We start from the raw sequence: 22,037 nt of genomic DNA on the forward strand, positions 1-22,037 counted from the left end.
TCTGCTGGTTTGAGTGTCTATTGATCCAGACTTTTTAGAAAATAATATGCTAGAATTTTCAAAATGCTAGGAATTCAGCTCATATATTACCCAACAGAACTTCTCCTAGGAATATACCTAAGGATCCCCAAAACAGAATGCAGTAAAGCCCTCTGCATTCCTGTGTTCATTGCAGCACAATTCCCAATAGTCAGAATCTGGAAACAACCCAAATGCCTGAGAACAAATGAATGGATAAAGAAACAGTGGTAAATCTACATAATGGAATATTATGCAGAAGTTAGAAAAATTAAAGTCATAAAATCTGATTATACATTATGGATATGTAGAGTATTATGCTGATTGAAATGAGTCAGAGAGAAGAATAGACAGTGAATGATTTCACTTATTTTGGAGTATAAAAAATAGTATGGTAATAATATTTAGAGACAATAAACATTAGGACCAGTGCTTGGTAGGAAGCTTGCCAGAAATAGCATGAAGTGCACTTAGTACAAAGAAGGGACCACTATGGCAATGATAATTTTGTAAGTTATCATTCTAGACAAGAACTGGGTGCTTTTAAGAGATAAAGTAATATATATGATATACCTTCAATAACAATATTGCAAATCACAGTATATAGAAGGAAAAAATAAGGTAGATAATGAGATAAAAAATGTCTTCTATAGTGGCAGGCAAAGGGAAAGGCAGGAGAGAAACTGGGGACATTGGTGGCAAGAAAATGTGCAATGGTAAAGTGTGTTGTATACTATATGACAAATCCAATCATGAACAAGTTCATAACTGAAGAAAAGAAGCAACTATTATTAACAACCTTGTAAACCAGCATGCTTAAATAAGGTAATTTTTTAAAATAAAAAAAGTGCTGGAGTGATATCACAGTGGATAGGGCATTGTAGATGACCCTATTTTAATCCAGGTATCCCAGAATATCCCCCAAACCTGCCAGGAGTAATTTATGAGAGCAGAGCCAAGAGTAATCCCTGACCGCTGCCAGATGTGCCCACCTCCCAAAAAAAGACAAAACAAACAAAAAGAATTATAAATTACAATGTTCCTCTATACACCTTATAACATTTTATCTTTATCACTTTAGTGTAAATGTAACCTCTTCTGTGTCATCTAATATATAAGTTCCTTTTGATATTTGTAAGGGAATAAGTAGAAAAATTAAGAGTACAAAATTATTTTTAAGTGATATTTTTAGAGTTTAGAATTCAATGTGTTATTTTTTTTCTCAACGGAATTTTCTAACCATTTGTAAAATTTATTTTGTAGTGGACTTTTTGTGAATAGATAGGAGACAAAATTCAGAGTTTGTTGAGATAATGAAATTTTACTGTAGAGTTAATGTTAACTTAGGTGACTAGGACAAATCCACTCTAAAAAAGAAGTGCTCTGTGAATGCTGGTTTTTATGACAAAAGTTGAATAAATTCCTGATAGTAATGAGCTAAGGCACTTGTTTTGTATGCAGCCAACTGCATTCAAATTCCCAGCACTTGTATTTTCCCCTACCTCTAATCCCCTGCATACTTTAGGAGTGACTTCTGAGCACAGAGACCAAAGTAAACTTGGAGCATTACTTGATGTGACAACTTCCCTTCCACCCCCCAAAATGCTTTCTTTAGAGTCAGCTGTTGATTTCATTGATCTTTTGTATTGTACTTGATGAGATCTCTGTTCTATTAAAGTAACACGAACGTGTTAGGGTGTCCAAACATGTGGTCAGTACTAGGGAATGATCCATTAACACTGGAGAAGAATGTCTGCTCAGCATTTTGAGATGGGGAGTTCTTTATTTGTTTATTAATCTTATCTAAATTAGTTTTTTTTAAGGACTTGGTTTCCTTATTGATTCTCTGATCTAACCAGTGATGAAAACATGGTATTAAAATCTACTACTATTGTGTTGCTGTCAATCTTTTTCTTCAGATAAAGAAGACTTATTTTATATATTTAGATAATTCTTTATTTGGAGCTCATGCGTTAATGAGCATTACAGCTTTTTGATGTATAGATTCTTTGATCACTATTAAATGTTCATTTATATCTTTCCTTTTTTTAGATTTAGATCAGTTTTTTCTGATATCAGTATGATCATAAACCCTTTTTTAGGTTACTGTTTCCTGTAATATTTTTTCAGCATTTTTCTTTGTTTGGACAGGGTTTAGATCAGCAGTGTCTAGTGCTGGGATGCTAATGGGCAGGAGTTAATGAAGCATTTAATCAGTTTAATCAGTCATCAGACACAGGAATCATAGAACAGGTTACCTTGAAATTAAGTATCAGAACTTACAACCAACCACAATTGTTTCAAAATGATGAAAATCTTAAAAGTAGCTAAAGGAGAAGAGTTTATTATGTTTAAAGGAATTATTATTAGATTAACAACTGACTTGCAATCAGTAATAAGAGAAACCAGAGAACAATAAAGTATTGCATAATGTTGAGAGAACTTAATTATTTTCTCAAACTTTTTTTTTCCAAGTGAGAGGATAGTAAAATGACACGTTTAGGCAAACTTTAAAAAAACACACAATCAAGGGGCCAGAGAGATAGCATGGAGGTAAGGCATTTGCCTTGCATGCAGAAGGATGGTGGTTCGAATCTTCGCATCCTATATGGTACCCCGTGCCTGCCAGGAGCGATTTCTGAGCTCAGAGCCAGGAGTAACTCCTAGGAGCGCTGCCGGGTATGACCCAAAAACAAACAAACAAACAAACAAGAACCACAATCGAAATTTATTTGCTGTATTTATTTATAAAATATATTTAGGAAAAAAGTTAAGTATCTTAGAAGGAATGCCTGAGTTTCAGTGAAGAAACACTCCGAGGAAATTTCCAGCTCCAGTGCATTTATAGTTTAATTAGTCAAGGAATTATATATGTTTTGAACATATTAATCCAAAAACACTTTTAGGAGTTATTCTTACAAAAGTCTAACTGTAGCACAATTATTAAAAATCTGGAATGTTCATATTATGTAATATTATACAGTTTTGAAAATGAATTAACACAGATGTTAGAGGTATTACTATGGATGAAGAGAAAAATATAGAAGATATATACAGTATTATTTTATATATGTGAGTTTTAAAATTGGTAAAACTAAGCTAGATTTTATAATGGTGCAAGGGAGTGATTAACACAAAATTAAAATTTAGAATAGCTGTCTTTAATGGTTGTAATTGGAAAATTAATCAGGGAGTACTGATACAATATATTAAATTATTATGTATATTTATACATATTCATTTTGTTATTTTCTAGACCCCATGAATTTTTCAATAAAACTTATAGAAAACACTGGTAAGTAAATAGGTATGGAGAGAGGTGCAGGATTTACATAGATGAAAATATTTAAAAATAAATAACTTTAGAAAGTTTTAATAACAGAGAAAAAGCCAAGGGAGCGTTCAGAGTTTTCTCTTTGTACTCTCAAACTCTTTTCAACTTAGTGCTTTATGCCAAGATATGCTTTTATGTATGGTGACACATAATAAGAATGTTTCAAACGTTACTATTTAGAACCATTTCATTTTCTTCTTTCCGGATGTGATTTATTTTCTTTGCTTCTTCTAGGTCATAACTTCTGTGCAGAGGGACCTAAATGTGGTGAGAACTCAGAGTGCAAAAACTGGAATACAAAAGCTACGTGTGAGTGCAAGAATGGTTACATCTCTGTCCTGGGAGACTCAGCCTACTGTGAAGGTAAGTGAGCTATTTAATGAAGTCATTTGTTAGAAATATATTCCTAGTAAATGTGGCGGTTAAAGATTAAGATCCAGTTGACTCTTGTCCTAAATATTCTCACAAGAAATAATATCAACTACCTAGGGTTCTCTGTTTTCCTGGTTTATCTATACTGCTCAATTGTATGTGAAAGCAAGACATATGAAGCATAGAAAACTGTATTCTAATTTCATTGTACTTAAAAATTCATAGACACATGTTTCTGTGGTCTCCTTTGAGATTGTTGTGTTCATATTCAATTAAATATTAAGTGGTAGATCTTTTTTTAGTAATGCTTTCATACCAACTTATATGCAATTGGCATATTCTGTACTTGGTGAGGTCATTCCTTTTGTTTCAAGTTTTTAATGGCTGCTTCATGAGTTCCCAAATACTACTAAGAGTTATAGTTACAGAATCATAACTTAGGCTCATGTTCTGATAGCATAATAGCAGGCTGGTGGCCTCAGTCAACAGCAATCTTCATTTCCTCTCATGACACTTGAACAAGAACTGTTTTTTATGAAAATATCTTCCTAAGCCTCAGCACTTTGCTGGCATAGAGTGCTCTTGCAACTTTAACTTATCAGAGTACTAAACTTTATCTCTGTATTGTTTTTAACTATATAGTGTTTAGTATGACCTTGGCATAAAAATAATTGTATATCTGAGTCCATCCATTTCTCAGTTATACTATAACAAATCATATAATTACTATAATACCTTCTTTTATTTTAAATAGCTCTAGTCGACAAAATAATGAGTAGGATGTTTTGCTAAACTGCTTAGACTTTGATAATTTTTGCTATTAATATATAGAACCATAGTCATGTTAATCAGGAAGATAGCTGTCATCAATGGAATGAATAATAACAACTTTTGTCTAATTGGTTTGATTCTCAAGTGGGTTGTATATTCTCAAAGTAGGTGCAATCTTGACTGGTGACAATAATTATAAACTCTTCTATTTTACTGCTTTAAATTGTTTATCATTGCTTTCTTGTCTTTGATTAAAAGTTTCATTATGAGGATATATGTTGAGTTACCTTTAGAGCTAAGCTACTTCACAGTACCTTCTCTCTCTCTCTCTCTTTCTCTCTTTCTCTTTTTCTCTCTGTCTCTCTCCCCCCTCTCTCCTCTTCACTCTCTCTTCCTCTCTCTTTCCTCCTCTCATCCTCTTCCCCCTTCTCTCTGTTTCTGATAATTTGTGGCAATACCTGGTCATAATTGAGAGCTGATCTTGGCTTTGTGCTCAGGAGTGATCCAGGGTGGTGCTTAGGAGATTTGAACCAGAGTATAGAAGTCACAAGTGCTTTTGCCTCCTGTACACTAAGCAAGTACTTTGCCTCCTGTACAATCTCAGGCTGTTAGCATCTCTTTATTTTTCTTTTACACTACTTTATCCATCACTGCATCTCAGTTCTCATTATCAATATATTCAGCTGAATAACTTTTATCACTGTTCTTTTTCCTAACTTTTTATTTCCTTTGGCTTATCTAGATAGATTCAAACTCAAATAGGATGACATGCAGCTTGAGATGATGACAGTTCTTTTTTGGTTATGAAACTTATCTTCCCACCAATATTATCATATTTATTTGTCAGTTTCGGGGAAGACTATTAGTTTCAATACTCCACAGGAACATTTACTTTTCATACTTGTAAGCTAAAATTAAAAATTGTAAACATTTTTATTTAATTCACCCTCGAAAATCTTATAATCCAGGCAACAATAAAAATATTTTTCTGTGTGAGAATAGGTATGCACAATTGTAAAATAAGCCTTTAAATAATTTTCATACTGATCCTACCACTGGCATTATTTTTTTACTGCAAACAGTGTACCCACCATTCCTGAATCTAAATAATTATGAGAATTAGCAGCAAATAGGAGTAAAGTTTTTACTTGTATTGTCAGGATTATTTCCTAGTGGTAAAGTGAGAGATCAGGGCAATAAAGACAGGTATAAGAAACCAATCCGAATTTTCACTGGTATAGGCTTTTGTCTTTACATCATTGAAAACAGTTTTCCAGTAAAGCCAGATGTGAAGTAGAATAGTTTAACTTAGGAAATATGAAGTGGGAACCCAATGAAGTATAGAAAGCGATTTTACAGAATGAATGTTCTTTTAAAATTTGAGTAATTTTATTCCAGAGTGGGAATACACACCACTGACTTTTGCAAAGTTGGTTTTATAGGATTTTTTCCAAACTGCCCTGCCTTGAGGCCCTTGCAAAGGGATTATCAAGGAAAGATGATTTTGAACTTTTAATTTTTTTTTTTTTTTTAGTTTTGTTAAGCTCTTTAGTTCCTGCTGAAGTTTGGTATCCTCAAGGACTGACTTGGACATCATTCAATCTTATCAGGCCTTTTCTTTTTTTTTTTTTTGCAAAGAAATATTCAAAGCAAATCCTCTGCTATTCTTGAGCTGGCATGCTTTTAGACTGCCAAAAGTCCAAAATATAGAGTGACTTACACTTTTAGAGCAACTCTTGCTTGTAATTTATTTATTTTAATTTCTGCAAACTCATTGTTAAGGACCCTACTTGACTACTTGCATGTCTTGACTTGATTTTCTTTCTCTACATATTAAGATTTTTAAACATAAATTTAACTTATTGGAAGCTATTTGTGATATTAAACCTGCCCTTTGTGCATAAGGCTTCTTTTTGTTAATGGTGCCAAACAAATTTGACTCTGAATCACATCTTACCTGGACACAATTGTCAGTGCAGTGTATGTGCATTGTGGTGTCACTTGTTGATGTACCCAGACATCAGTCATTTCTTTTTTTTCTTTTTCTTTTTTTTTTATAAATCTTTATTTAAGCACCATGATTACAAGCATATTCATAGTTGGGTTTCACACATAAACAGAATACACCCCCTTCACCATTGCAATATTCCCACCACCAATGCCTCTATGAAAACTAAAAAATAATAAAAAATAGTCATGGATATCCTAATAGGGATCTCATTGAAATTATTAAACTTTGGGAAGTGTTGCTATTTTGACAATATTAATCCTTCCAAACTATGAGGGGATGTATTTCCATTTTCTCTTTTTATTTTTTTATTTATATAAGTAATGTATTTTAGCTTTCTTTGTATGTTTGTAGCTTTCTTTTCTTTGTAGTTTAGTTTTTATTACAACATTGTAAATTATCAAGTTGTTTATAATAGATATTTCAGGTATTAAATGTACTGTCACCAATCATACTACACTTCCCTTCACAAATGATCCCAATCTCCCACACACCACCATAATTTCCCTCCTTGCAAGCACAAATTTACTTCATATTAATTGTTATAACATGAAGGCAAATAGAATTATTAAAACATCTCAACATGGATCTATTTGAAATGATAGTTCTATCTCTCCATGGTGTTTCTTTAACTATTGTTTTTTCATTGGGGTTATCTTCCTGGCCTTTTAGGACTTCAATAATTTTTATGCTGTTCCTCTTGAATACATTTCAGAGTTCTTTTGTCTGCCTTTTATTTATTTTGAGTATTTTTCCATATTCTATAGTTTCTGCATCTCACCTTACATCTCACTGATTTTTGTCCTTAGCCACTGTTATTCTGCTATTGAGCCCATCCAGTGCGTTTTCATTTCATCTATTAAATTCCATAGTTCTTTCATTTCTGTTTGTAGTTTTCTCATTTCTGTTCTCTTGTGTTTTTTTGGCTGTCTGTTCCATTATTTCTTTCTGCTCCTTGCGTATCCTCAACATATCTTTTCTCAAGTCCTTATCATAATAGGTAATGTAATTGGCTATTATTAGTTAGTAGTATTCAGTTATTATTAATTGAGTCTCCAGGGCTTCCATGTTCATTCACTAATGGTTCTTCATTGCTTTAACATTGTAACTTTTGCATCTTAGTGGTATTTTTGTGTGGTGTTGTATATAGGTAACTGGAATTAGAATATACTAATTAGAATATAACTGTATTTTTTTTTTCTGAAATAAGAGCAAGTGATGAAATGTGTGGCCACATTAGAGAACCTGAACTTGGGGGTGTGGGTCTTGGGTTAGTTGCTGACTGAGGGGTTAAATGTATAATTTGTTTTAAGTAATTGTGATTTGTAAGTAGACCTTTTCCAAATACTAGTGCAGTTGCCTGGATAAGCAAAGGACTTCAATTTCTCTTCTTTTTTTAGGCCCAGTTTGATCCTCTTTCCTAGAGTAGTGGTTGAGAAAAGTACATAAAATGGCCCTCCCTGATTTGGATTGATGCACTTCTCTTAAACTGAATTAGTGGTTTGTCTTTCCTGATGCATTTTTCTTTATGGCTTTAGCAACATAAAAAGACTAGAGATGATTGGGGTTGAGCACACAATTCTGTCTGCTTAATTCTTTCTGATTAAATATAGTTTGTGGCCATGTCCCAGCTGTGTACCCAGAATTTCCAACTGGGATGGTTTGATAGACCAGTTAGAGGTCTATGAGTCCCACCTGAGTCCCAGAGATCATTCAGAGGCTGAGTTCATTCTTTCACCATATCCCAGAGGGAGTAGATTCTTATGAACTGCTTCAGGCAAGTTATTTTTTACTCTGAGTAAATGGAATGAAAATGACCCTTATTGTACAAACCACAGAAAAAGACTGGCTTGCAAATTAAAACAAAATATTATAGACATTGTCCAGGCTATCTTGGAAAGCCATTCTGCCTCTGTATAGAAAAAAAAATCACAAAAGGATTTCAATTTTCTTTACTTCCTAGGGCAGTAGTGGAGATAGGATGTATTAAGAACTCCTGCTCTACGGAGATTGCCTCAGAAAAGGCCACTGAAAAGACAGCTACTGCCTAGTCAATCAATAGAAGCTAATAAGACCCTTTGTCAGTTGTGTTATAGGTCATGAGAGGTTGTTTTGTTTTGTCCCCTTAGAATCAAGCAGGCACATTCTGCAATTTGAAGAAACGGCAATGTTCAATTTTGGTGTTTTACACATTGGGCTGCTGAAGTTGGTCTTAAATACTTTGTAATGAATTAGCTCAAATTGGAAACAGTGCCTGAGAAAAATAGAACAGTTGAGGGCCAACTCCTGTATGCTTATAAACTTGTTCTTTTCATTAGACAAAAGTTATTTGGAACCAGAATAATGGGATCTCATGCACCAAACATTCTGCATGAGTGGAAAGTAATAACATTAACATCAGTGGTGACATCTTACAGTTGACTCCAAATTTTTAAACTCTTCATATACTGTACCCTTTATTTATTTATATATTTATTTTTTAATTTTTTAATGTTTTTTATTTTTCAGTCTCACCCGATGACACTCAGGGGTTACTCCTGGCTATGTGCTCAGAAGTTGCTCCTGGCTTGGGGAACCACATGGGATGCTGGGGAAATTGAACCGCGGCCCATCCTAGGCTAGTGCACACAAGGCAGACGTATTATGGCTTGCACCACTGCTCCAGCCCCTATACCCTTTGTTTTTTGTACCTGCCCAAACCAGATACTTTAGTTTTATTACTGTTTTGGGACCACAACTAGTGGTGCTGGGAGGCTACTCTCAACTTGGTACTTTGGGAACCGCACAATGCTGGCAAAGGCATCTGGGGATTTCACAGACAGCATGCATTCAAGCCCTTTGAGTGGCTTTCAGCACTGTTTCACTGTTTAACTCTTTAACCCACACAGTGTGGTCTCTTCTCTGACTGCACTTTCCTAATTTGTGACAAACTTCTTACCATGGCCTGGTCCTCCTTGCCTTTTTCTCTATTGTCTCTGGATATTTTTACCATATTATCTTTTTTTAAATAAGATATACTAACTTCTACGCTGAGAGTTGGTTCCCTGAGTCATGCAACTATTCCATCACCTTGTACCAATATTGATGTTATTTAAAATAGTTCCTACCTCTGCCATCCAATGAAAGGATGGCAGGATAAGTTCATTTTTGGAGAAGAAACTCTACAAGCAAGTGGATTCCTCTACATGACTTCCTGATGACACACAATTTGCAGTGTTTCAGAGTAGGGTCTCTTTCTTAGTGGAGTCCTAGAATTAAATGACATAATAAATGATGAAAACTATCAAATGTTCACCAGGCAGAATAAAAGAGAAATAAGTATTTGACTTACCAGGACTAGGGAGTGCACATTTACTTGTTACTTTTGCATAACTTAATGTTTGCATGCTGGTACATCTACCTGAATTATCTGATATCCAAATCACAGATTGTCAGTTCAGAATAAAACTTCCAGCATAAGTGCCTGGGACTTAAATTGAAATATTTTGAGGAGGGGATTGCACCTAGTGATTCTCAGGGGCCTTATTGACTCTGGGCATGGGGAATAACTGCTGTTATTGTGCTCAGAAAACCACATTTTGCCAAAGATGAAACAAGGTCTACTACATGCAAAGCATGTGCTCAGTCCATTGAGCAATATCTCCTGCCCTTTGAAAATAATTTTTATAAAAAAGTACTTTTTATTCGAAATTAGAGTTACTAGAAAATTATATATTGATGGTTCATCAATATTCCTGGTTCTTCTCTAGGTAATAGATATTTTTTAGATCATGAGAGGAAATTATGCTTTTAGCCAAACTTAACATGAGACATTAGATTTGTAACTTAAGAAGATATGAGGCATTTCATTTAACAAACTCAAATTTGTCCCATATTTAAAACACAAAAATATAACTTTAATCATTTAATCGCAAATAAATGATTTTGAGTATTTTTCTGGGATAGGAAAATGTATCCATACTGAAGGGGATACAAAGGGGAATTTCATATCTGCACTCTCTGGGAGAAAAGGGAGGTGTTGGAGGAGAATGTTTTTGGGTAGAAAGATCAGGGAATAGATTTTTCAAGGAGCATAGTATTGGCAGAATATCACCATGATTAATATTTTATAACAAGAACTCATTCAATGCTCAGAAAACATAAAAATACAAATAAAGCTATATTCAAGAAAATAATATAGAACAAAATCACCTCTATTGCTTACCATTTCATAATTTCATTCAAGAAAATGACTGAGATTTTTAGAAACTCCAGGGTTCCTTGGCTTTCAGGGAAAAATAGAAATTGACAAGAGGCAAAGGGAGAATGAGATGTTTATTATTAGCTCCTGCTGGAGTCCACAAGGAATAGCACAGGACTACATGTTTTGGCTGATGTCTTGAATAAGGCCAAGGAAAATCTTTGAAATGATTTGAAATGAAGTGCCACCTAAACATGTAGAGGTGAGAATACACAAGAATCTATGCATGCGGCATTAGAGAAAGAATGCACTTCCACATATACTGAATATTTCTCTCCTGGGATGCGGATCTTACAATTAAAACAAGGGGAGATGTCTTAGGTTGTATGTTACCATGGCCTGGTTTATCTGGTTTCTTCTCTGGAGCTGAGCTTCCAGGTGACTATTCTGCTTTGCATTTTTCATGGCTCCAAAATCCATAGTGATCTACTTTTTCCTTCTCCTTTTGAGATTCTTCTCCTAGAGTAGTGAGTTGTGGCTATATCAGGAATGAATCCTGGACACAATATCTAAACTGTTTCAAATTATCTGAAGCGTAGAATCAATTAGCAATGATACTTGTCACTTCTCCATGACTAGAGGTGACAGTGAAGGATGTGATGTTTGATTAATCGGGGAGAAGGCAGAGTTCAAATTGAAATCTCAGAAAAGCCAACGGGTAGATATTTCATCTAATCTGAGGTCAGTGTGGATGTAATTCTATATTAATAACTTTCTGTGAAAAGAACATATGGGATAATGACCAGTGTGCTCAGTCACATGAGGTTTAATCGAGTGACTGTTGTCTAAATGTTTGCGAAGTGTATGAGCATTGTAACTGTGTCACACATATTAATCCTCAGATGTGGGCTTGTATTTGCTCAAGACTGTTTTAAAGGGATCCAACTCCTGTAATTTATGTCAGTAAAATATCTATGATAAATTTCACTGGCATTTGTGTCCAGGGATACAGAAACTTGAGATAAAGAATATCATTAGGTTTTTCTTATTTCCCTACTATTATTTACTTAGCCTGTATGACAAAGGAAGAGATTTTGTATGGGGCATTGGCAATGCTCCCATGCCACATAATACTGCATCCCTCCACCCTATTGTGTTACCATCTTTTCTAAAATAGATGTGTAACCTTTACTTTGCTCTTTGTTTTTGGTGGGGTTCCCATTGTTGCTCAGGAAGTTTGGAAACTCCACTAATGATTATTGTCCAACAAGGTTGGTTGTTCAATACAAGGGCCTGTGGATGTGGTGCTGCTCAGGCATTGTGGTGCTGGGAATACCAGGGTAACCCCATAATTTATAGGAGTTCTCGAGGACCTTACATGGAGATTCTTGGAGACCTTTAGAACTCAGCAGTGCTTGGGGCAACTATGTGGTCTTAGAAGTTGAACTTAGGTCAGGTGTATGCTGGACATATGCTCTGACTATTGTACTCCTTTGCAACTCTGTATAGATTCGCTCTGAAGCCACTTTTTCCCCAGCAACACATATTGATGAAGTTTTTCCTAAACCTGCCTTTTCTCTGCTGCCACTTTGTTCTTGAGCCCACTTGCAGCAACATCTTCTGCTCTGTTTAAAATTTGCCTTCCTCTTCATTCTCTCCCCATTACTTTTTTCAGTAATTCTAGCAAGGACAACAATCAGGCTCAAATCTAAATCTTGCACAGTACTTCTGAACCAAACTCTAAAATGTTAATTTCTATGTCTATGAAGAAAGAGCCACTAGTCAAACCAGTAGGAAAAATGTTCACCTCTGGAAATGGAAGTTATATTGTACTTTTGTAGGGAAGTGTGCATGGGGGTAAAACAACATTTTAAAAGATCATTTTTAAGACCATTTTTCTTAGTTTTTATTTTTTTCTACGTGCTTAACAGTTAGGATTTTATATTAACAAACAGAAGCCTAGATAGTGTGTCACTTTGAAGATAATGGGGACTTACTACTCTGTGTCCCAGAAAGCTCACTGTCACAACAGCTTGGCAAGAAAAGAAAGGTTCTTGACTACAGTTTGAAGTTCTCAAATCCATCTTCCTGCTCCTTTCTTTCATGAATGACTTGTGCTGTTAAAAAAGGGACTTGGAATTTCTCTTTTCCTTTTTTAGGGGACTAGAAAGTTGGGATGCACAAAATGGTCCTCAGAGTTTATTCCTTGCTCTACATTCAGGAGTCATTTCTGGCCAGTTCATATATATTCTAGGTATTAAATCCTGGTCTGACACATGCAAGGAACGTTTAATACTTTCTTTACTATGTTTCTGGATTTTATAATTTTTATTAAAATATAGAAAGAGTGATTTGGTTTTAAGGATGGGCACATTAAGAAAGAATAGTGGGTATCAAAATAATCAGGGTGAAGTGTTGTCTGTGCTTCTCCTGCTATAAACTGTAACCGGCTTAAAAATCTTTGGGCTATTTTGAAGGTAAAGGTTAGTAGTAACAAGGAAAGAGGTATGTTTAAGTACATTATCTGTTGGTTCCCTCATCCTACAAAAGAAGACTGAAATGTATTTACTGCAAAGCACAGAGTGAGTTATAGTCTGTCTAACTCACTTTATCAGTGTCAGTAACCCTGTTCCTTTAGGGCTACAGTTTTACTGTTAAGGCCTACAGTTCCAGTGTCACTAAACTAGTAGACTGCTGTGCTTGATTTTACTGCAAGTTTCTGAGAATAGAGACTCTTGTTGCCTCACTTCCCTAGTTCAACCAGTTGCATAGGTTTAGACAAAGCCATTGGCACCATGCTTGCCCCAAACAATGACTACTACATAAGACGGATTTGGGGATATCACTTTCAAAATGATTCACAGATAAACACCCATTATTCTTCTGTTCAATGTCTTGCTACCATCAGAGCCCAAGCCCCTTTTATTTGTCTATTAATTTTCATGATTTCCACTTTTGTTATACAATATAATTTTGTTTTAGCTACTGTTTTTTGGCTGCTTATTATCATTGGATAGGGTAATTTTTGTTAGACTGTAAGGAAATGTCCATGAAGTGGCATGATTCACAGACCATAGCTTGAGGAACAGGGAAAGAGTCCATATTCTTCAGAAGATTGGATAGAATTTTACTAACTGATCCTCTACCATTTTCTTGTTTTGTGTTGTCTATGGCCTTTCCTCAGGTTCCTTCTATATCACTTTATCTTATTTTGTTCTATTTTCAGAATATCCCAAGTTTCAAGCTATCTCATTTTTTTTTCTATAAAATTTAAGACCTCTTAGGGGCTGCAGTTTAAGTTTCAGCTTAGGAAGAAAGCATTTCATGGAACAATATTACACATATTTGTAAGTGATTGATATCCACACAGTGTCCCTGAGGTAAATGTATTCTTAAGAAAGAGATGCTTATTAATTAAGAAAATTCCCAAACTGTTACATTTGAAGTAGCATAGCTAAAGAAAATGAAAAATTAAAGAACTGTGAAAGTAGAAGAGCAAACTCTTAAGGGGACTAAGCAAATCATCCTTGTCTGAGAATGTTCCCTGGTAGTCAGCCATCCTCAAATACTGCTGCTTTTTAGCATTTTTCTATCTTCAGAATTTTTCTCAAAAATTCTAGAGGAAGTCATGTAGCAAAAGTACACTGAACTAAGGGTAAGGAATTTTGATTAATCCTGACTTCAGAGCTTAGCATGTGAGTGACCTTGGAGACACATCTAATTTGTTAGCATCTTGTTTTTTCCTCATGATCTAAATGTATTGTTAAATGAGATCTAAATATTACCACTTGGTTATGCAGGTTAAAGAGGATATTGAAGGTGAAAGCATTTTCTGAAGGCTAATGGAATATAGCTCTGATTGTTACATTCTTTCTAATAGTAAGTATATAATTATGCATCAAACACAATAAACATCTCATTGCTGTTAATTATTGGACTAGAACTTTTCACTTATTCAGTATTTATTCACACACAGTCACATACAGAGGCATTCATATTACTCTGATTACGTATCAACTTGACTATACTATAAGTTGCTTTATAGATGATAAAACATTTCTGAGGATGTTTCTGGAAGAGATGATCATTTAATTAATTTTTAGGTCATATTGAATTCACTTTGAGAAAATAGAACGTTTTGAACAAGGCAGATAGGCACTGTATAATCTGATGAGGGCCCAAATGGAACTGAAAAGTTAAGGAAGAGCTTTCACTACCTTACTGGTACTTGTTCTCTGATAATCCTGATGAAATCAGGTAAGCCTCTTACCTGCTGTACTCTTTCCAGTCCCAAACCACATGGAGTCACTGTTTTATGTTGACATATTTGCTAGATACTATGGAATTTAGAGACATGAAATTGTATGTAATAATAAGATGAATTTATGTAGAATATAATGTGCATACATCCTGATCCCATCAAGTAGATAAAAACAGGTCAGACATAGACTTGTTTTATTGCTTTCATCAATATTGAATTCTTTCTGTGAGTGCACCCTTTTCTGCACTCCTAAATGCCAGTGGTGATTAAGACACAGATTGGTTTCTCAAGACTCTCTAAGATTAAAGAAGAGGCAAATATTATAATTATAAGATGAAATTCCACTAGGATTTATTTCATATGTAGGTTTTATGAGTGTCTTAGGTATACACTGGGGAGCAATGTGTTATACCCACAGAAATCTATGCAGCTAACAGAGGGGATGGAATTTGAGTTAAGAGAAGAATATAGTTTGGGGTCATAAGATAGTTAATAGAGCATAAGGCATTTACTATGTATGAAGATGCATGAATTTAATCCCTTGGACCCCATATAGTTACCTGAATTCTGCCAAGAGTGACCACTGAGTGTGGAAACATGAATAAGACCTGATGAGCACCATGGGTAGGAACCCCACACAAAAACAAACAAATGCGGGGCTAGAGAGGTGGCGCTAGAGGTAAGGTGTCTGCCTTGCAAGCGCTAGCCAAGGAAGGACCACGGTTCGATACTCCGGCGTCCCATATGGTCCCCCCAAGCCAGGGGCGATTTCTGAGCGCTTAGCCAGGAGTAACCCCTGAGCATCAAATGGGTGTGCCCCCCAAAAAACAAACAAAGAAACAAAAAAACAAACAAATGCAAGACTATAGAGTCTTTTGTGATATGAGAAGTTGGCACATGTAGAAGTATAAAACAAAAGGCTGAGCATGACTGAAACATAGGGAGTTTGATAAAGGACAATGATGAAGATGTGACTGGTGGTCAGATAATAAGAAGCTTGCTAAGGAGTACCTTAATGGCCAGTATATAAACATTTAGAATGCATGCCTTCCAGCAAGTGAATAATTGAATCCATTAGGATGTGGAAAAGCTCTTTGAAGTGTTATTTATATTCATTTCCATCTTTTCCTTTTCATTTCCCATTGGTGTAAATTTTATCATGTATATCATCTATTAGTATAATAAATGTTTATATTTTATTTAATAGATAAGAGTTTTCATATAGAAGGTTTATGATCCAGAACTATTTTATACAAAGAGGCATTTTTTTTAACAAAGATATTACTGCTCTAGGGCAGAGAGCATTTGATGGAAGGACTAAAGTTAGGGACAACATTATTGGATTGATAATTCAGGAAATATTTGCTCATAGCGACATTGAGGCACTAATGAGGAGACACTGTGAGTAGACAGCTGGATTAGGGAACCTTGCTTAAGTACTGGTTCATACTCTCTTATGAGAATATGGATGAAATACAGCACCAGGATAAATTTATCTGGCCTTGCTTGGTGCCTTTCTGCAAATCTACATAGTCTTATTATATCTCATTTTTCTCCTTCTCCTACTCCTCTTCTTTATTCTTTTCAATCTTCTCCTTTACTTCCTCTTCATCTTTCTTCTCTGCTTTGAGGACACACTTGGCAGTTCTGGGGGTGCTATTTTGAATTCAGTGCTTGGGGGTTATTCCCGGAAGTGCCAGGGAAAGTACTCTGGACTTCCATATGCAGAGCATGTAAACTAGGTCTTTGAACCATTTACCTGACTCTAGATCTGATTATTGATTGTGCTTATTTATGAGAACCCTGTTGCCTAGTATCTTCCCAGCTACTCTTTTTAATATAGTAAGAGTTTATTGTCCACTTATATTACTATTGGTATAGTGCCATTGTAGATTCCTTGACTTGGAGGAACTTTCCAAAATTATATCTACAAAAAAGAGTAGCAGAAATTTAGTAGAAAGCTTTGACTTATATTTGGGATTATATAATTATATTAGGATGAGAAATCCTTTATTTTTATTGTATAAACTTAAGCAGAAATTTTCTATTGGAGATTAAGGGGTTCCCAAGAAATACTTCATAGTTGGCCATTTAGGCTGATGGTTTTTTATAGAGCCAGAGAAAGCAGTGCTATTTGGATCCTGTTGTGTGGGAAGTACCAAGGCTACCCTGGAGGTACTCAGCAGCCTGCAGGGCTTTACCATGCAATGTTCAGGAGGTCATCTGTACCAAGGATCAAATTTGTTGATTGGATGTCAGCCCTAATAACTCTACTGTCTCCCAGCATTCAGAAAACTTCTTCACTCTGCATTCTCCCTTTGTAATATTTGTGTGCTAATACAGATTTTATCAGTATTCTTTAAACACTGCTATAGTGAGCAGAAATTCAGAGCTTGTGAGATAGTACAGGGGCTAAAATACATGCCTTACATGTGACCAACCTTAGTTTAATCCATGTTTTCACATATAGTCTCCTAAGCATGCCAAGAGTGATCTTTAAGTAGATCATTGGGTGTTGCTAATTTCCCTCATTCTCAGCTAAGGATTAGAACTAAGGCAGAAGTTAGTGGAAAATAGAATTTCAATAAAAATTTTGAATAAAATAATGTTCAAATTAAGAAGAAAGGGAAAAAAGAAAGGATAGGGGCCAGAGTCCAACTGGTCTCGGTTGCATTGGTGGAAAAAAATGACAGAACTAAATATTCAAGCCAAAGTCAACAAAGTCAACAAAGTCAACACAGACAGCAACAATTGAAACAAGAGACCTAAACTTTAACATTGTAAATTTAAATGGCCTGCTATACTGGCAGGCCAGGGGGTAAAGATTGGTGGTATAGGATGCACTCTGGAATCATTGGTGGAGGGAGGACTACACTGTTGTGGGAATGGCTCTGATTCACTGTATATCTAAAATTCAACTATCAAGATCACAATGGTTTCAATAAAATAAAAAATATAATAAAATAATGTTTAATTATTATGCTACATTATATGGTTTTGAATGAGTGTGTGTGAATAGTAAGAAAGAAGGCTAATTCTTAGAATTAAAATAAAAGTTGATTTAAGAATAAAAATCTTGGAGCTAGAGTGATGGCGCAAGCAGTAGGGTATTTGCCTTGCACGTGCTAACCTAGGATGGACTGCAGTTCTATCCCCCAGCATCCCATATGGTCCCCCAAGCCAGGAGCGATTTCTTAATGCATAGCCAGGACTAACCCCTGTTCATCACCGTGTGTGGCCCAAGCAACAACAACAACAACAAAATAGAAGAATAAATGTCTTGACAGATAGAGAGAGCAAAGACTAAATATGATACTTATTTAATGGAGAGAATAGTGAGGATAGAAGTGCCTGGGACATTTAAGCTGAAGACTGTAATATGAGGCAGGTTAATGAAACTAGAAAGAAGATTTGAAAGAGATTGATGCTAGATTTATGCAAAAAAAAATCTCTGAAGTTCAAGAGAGCAAAGGAAGTTTGGAGCTCTGGGTGGACCGTAGTGTGCTGAGAGCAAAAGACGGCATACTTAGGGAGCCTCTGAACTTGAGGAAGTTTGCATTCTGTTCTAAAGACAATAGAAAGATTGTGAAGGCTTTTAAAAGGAGTGATATTACCCACTGTGAATTTCTGATACAATATCTTGGCTGCTGTGGAGGGCAGAGAGCAAATGCAGCCAGGCAGGAGCAGCAATTATCAGTCTGCTGAAGTAATCTGGGCAAAAAAATAGTGGTGTGGGTGGAAGAAAGGGCAGCACATGAAAGCAGTAGTATTGGTTGGTTGATTGGGTCTGAAAGGTAGATTGGAAATTACATGGGAAGTGAATGTAGAATCAATTCTCTCGTTATTTTGTCTATACTACGATCAGACTTTAATGGCTAAGTTTGCAGCATTCTCTGGGCTCTGATAGCACTTTGTTTAATCCTTTATTACTGTGCCCATCACGCAGAATTTTAATTACTTTTTAAAGATATTTTCTAGAGAAAATTCTATTCAAGGATGAGGATTAGATCTTTGTATTCATCTTTGTATTTTTTGAGACTTCACCCCCACAGTTGTGAATATAGCAGGTACACAGGAAATACTCTGTGCTTAAACCAGTAGGAATAAATCCATTGGTTTCTGGATTTTTTCCACTAAGATATTTAGCATCTCAGAGATCACAATAATTTCTTTTTTCCATATTTAAATTGCTAAAATATGCCTTGAAATGTGTTCCATTTATGATTTGGCACATCTTAACAGGAGCTCCCACCTCCTCCTTTTATCATTGAAAGGATTTGCTGAAAGCCTTAGTGCTAACTAACAGCTACCAGGGAGCTTCTGTACTGTAGAGATGCAGCGATATCTTTCTATTCATTTCTGAATAGATATCACTTCCCTTGCTTCTGTTGAGTGCTTAATTTTGTCTTTTGATCTCAATATAAAGTACTTCCAAAATGGTAAGAACATTTTGCCCAAGTTAAAGAAATTTGGAGGATCAGATATAGTTCATGGCCAGTGTTTCTAATAGCATATAAACATTTCTTGGGAGGAAAGAAAGAACATGAATATTATCATTAAAAATATAAGAACATGAGCTTTTGAAAAATGATATTTTCAATTTGAGGTTAAATGCACCCACTTAAAATTTGAGGTTAACCTAAGCTAATATGCATGTACATGGAAATGTAAAAAATACTATGCCTCTAATGTTTAAGGAGTTACATAAGTTTTATGGCTTTAGATTGCCTTGTGTGCTCTAAGAAATATTATAATGTGTTACAATCTGGGGACTTGAGGGACAAAGTAATTGTACATGGATTCTGTTTTATTTATCTTAACGTTCTTTGGCTGAAAGTTCAAAGTTAAGATATCAGCAAGGGGACTTCTTCTGAGAATTATGTTATGGCTGATTGTCCTTCCACTGTAACTTTACCTTGTCCTCTTTCTTTGCATCTTTTGTTCTCATAATTCAAAATTAAAAAATTAAAAAAAAGAAAAATGATATTTTCCAGTTTGTTCTCTTTTGTACCCCCACCCCACATACCCTAAGCAGTCTTGGAAACAGTGGCTTCTCAATACTGGTTGATTGATTGTAGGTCAAATGTGGTAGTTATTTATTTGCTTTACTAGACAAACAAAAACTAAGCTAAAATAAAAGGAAGTGTATTTAGCACTATACAAGTATTTATACTTATTAAATCTTATTTTTGCCTGTCTCTAGTTGTCCAATAGGGAACTAAAACCTGTATGTGACAGATAACATAGTGACATAGTTACCACTGAATCTTGAGTCTTGCTGTCACAGAAAAGTCCTTAGGAAAGATCCAGAGGACAAATAACTCCAGCTAGTATCTCTTGTACTTGTATTGCCTGGATACATGTGACTAAGAGTTTATTTCTTATTTTTTCTGGTTCCAGTATGTGACAAATTGCATATATAGATAAAACATTTTTCTCTGAATGCCTATTTGTCTTTCTGACATAATAGCTCATCATTTTGTGGTGGGCAAGGTAAACAGAACATCCTTTCTCACCTGCAGATATGCTATGATAAATAACAGTTCTCAGAATTCTTGAGACTCTTTACTTAGCTCATAACTAAGTTACTCTTCTGGAAATTCTGACAAGGCTGATCTATTTTCTCATAAGGAATCAGTAACTCATGGTGGTCTGGTTTAGGAAATTAAGGGGGATTTTCTAAATGTAAAGTCTGAAATACTTTTTATAAATGTAAGTAGTTTAAGACATTGACACCAGTACTGCAAAGTGTCTTTAAAACACTTTGAAAAAGTGTCTTTAAAAACAAATGTGAGCCACCTGTGATACATAAAATCAGCATTATTCACCTTTTTTGAAGTTTATAATTATTTTATTTATTTACTGAATCTCCATAAAATACAAAATTGCAAAGTCTTTTATGATTGTCAGTCATACAATTTTGAGTACTCATCCATTACTTCACCTGTGTTCACTTCCTTCCATAAATGTCTCCAATTTTTCTCCTGTCCCCCAACTTGTCTATAAAGAAGACACTTTTCTTTTATGTTTCAGGCATTGTGATTTGCAATACTCTATTTTTATTAATATCACTGTGCTTTAATAAAGATATTCAACCTTTTTTGTATACCAGTTGTCAGAACTTGTCCTACATACATGTCCACAGACCAATAGTTATTAGGTCAAGGCTGTAGATCAGTGGTTTACAATATTTCTTTACCTGCAGACTTGTTCTAATTCATAATGAAGACTAGTGGTTTAAATACTTCCCACTCATCCAATATGTCAGTCTTTTCCCAGAAATTAGCCTTTCCTCCCCCCTAAATCAATCTGATTAATTACTTATTTATAATTAAGGACTATTCATTGTTAATCACTAATGTCATTTTAAAGGCCACAAAAACCAGGGGCTCTCTCTAGGTTTCTAAGTGTATTATCATCCTTCCACCATCCAGTAGTTACAGGTTGGAGTCCCATAAAGATGCCATTGAAGCCCTTGTACTTTGATTAGTTTTGACATTACTAAAAAAATAATAGACTTTTGTAATGGATGTATGTGCACTTTTGTTCCTGTGATGAAATAATTTGTAATATGTTTTATTATATATAATTAATATCTATGACATAAAATTTGTCAAATTCTGGAATTTAATTTCAGAGTGATAAACAGGCTATTTGGTATATATATCCAACTCAGCATTGTGGTCATTTACTGGCCACTCTCTTTATCCCTGAGTATTAATCTCTTATTGAAAATCTGGAGAAGTCACTTAAAAGTTCCAGTTGTGTTTTAGAGAGATACTGATATTTTATTCCATTTATCTTGTGAAGAGAAGGAAGAATGACTACTTGTTCAAATGTTTAGAATATGCTGTGTTTCAGTAATCAATCACACTTGCATATAAGGGATTTTTAAAAGTCCTTAAAAACTGATTATATTCAATTTTACATAAAATAATTCTAATTATTATAGATATATTATCACTTCATAAAATTAGTCATTAAAATGTGTGCTTTATGTGTTTTAGGACATAATGCTAGCTTAAGGTATTTTCAGACCTAGGAATTCCTATAAATTTGAATGTTCATCTTACAAATGTAAGGTTTTGATTGA

At 34.9% G+C, this 22,037-nt stretch overlaps 1 protein-coding gene across 2 annotated transcripts in view; it reads left to right on the top strand.

Annotated features, from left to right (window-relative positions):
• Nucleotides 1–22,037, top strand: part of NELL1 (neural EGFL like 1) — a 1,037,291-nt gene that overhangs the window by 322,161 nt on the left and 693,093 nt on the right. For both annotated transcript variants that reach the window (XM_049781002.1, XM_049781004.1), the window contains exon 12: nucleotides 3,587–3,715. In XM_049781002.1, the coding sequence (XP_049636959.1) occupies nucleotides 3,587–3,715 (129 nt within the window). The remainder of the gene's footprint in view (nucleotides 1–3,586; nucleotides 3,716–22,037) is intronic.

The sequence above is a fragment of the Suncus etruscus genome, chromosome 9 (genome assembly GCF_024139225.1).
Source record: "Suncus etruscus isolate mSunEtr1 chromosome 9, mSunEtr1.pri.cur, whole genome shotgun sequence".
Lineage (NCBI taxonomy): Eukaryota > Metazoa > Chordata > Mammalia > Eulipotyphla > Soricidae > Suncus > Suncus etruscus.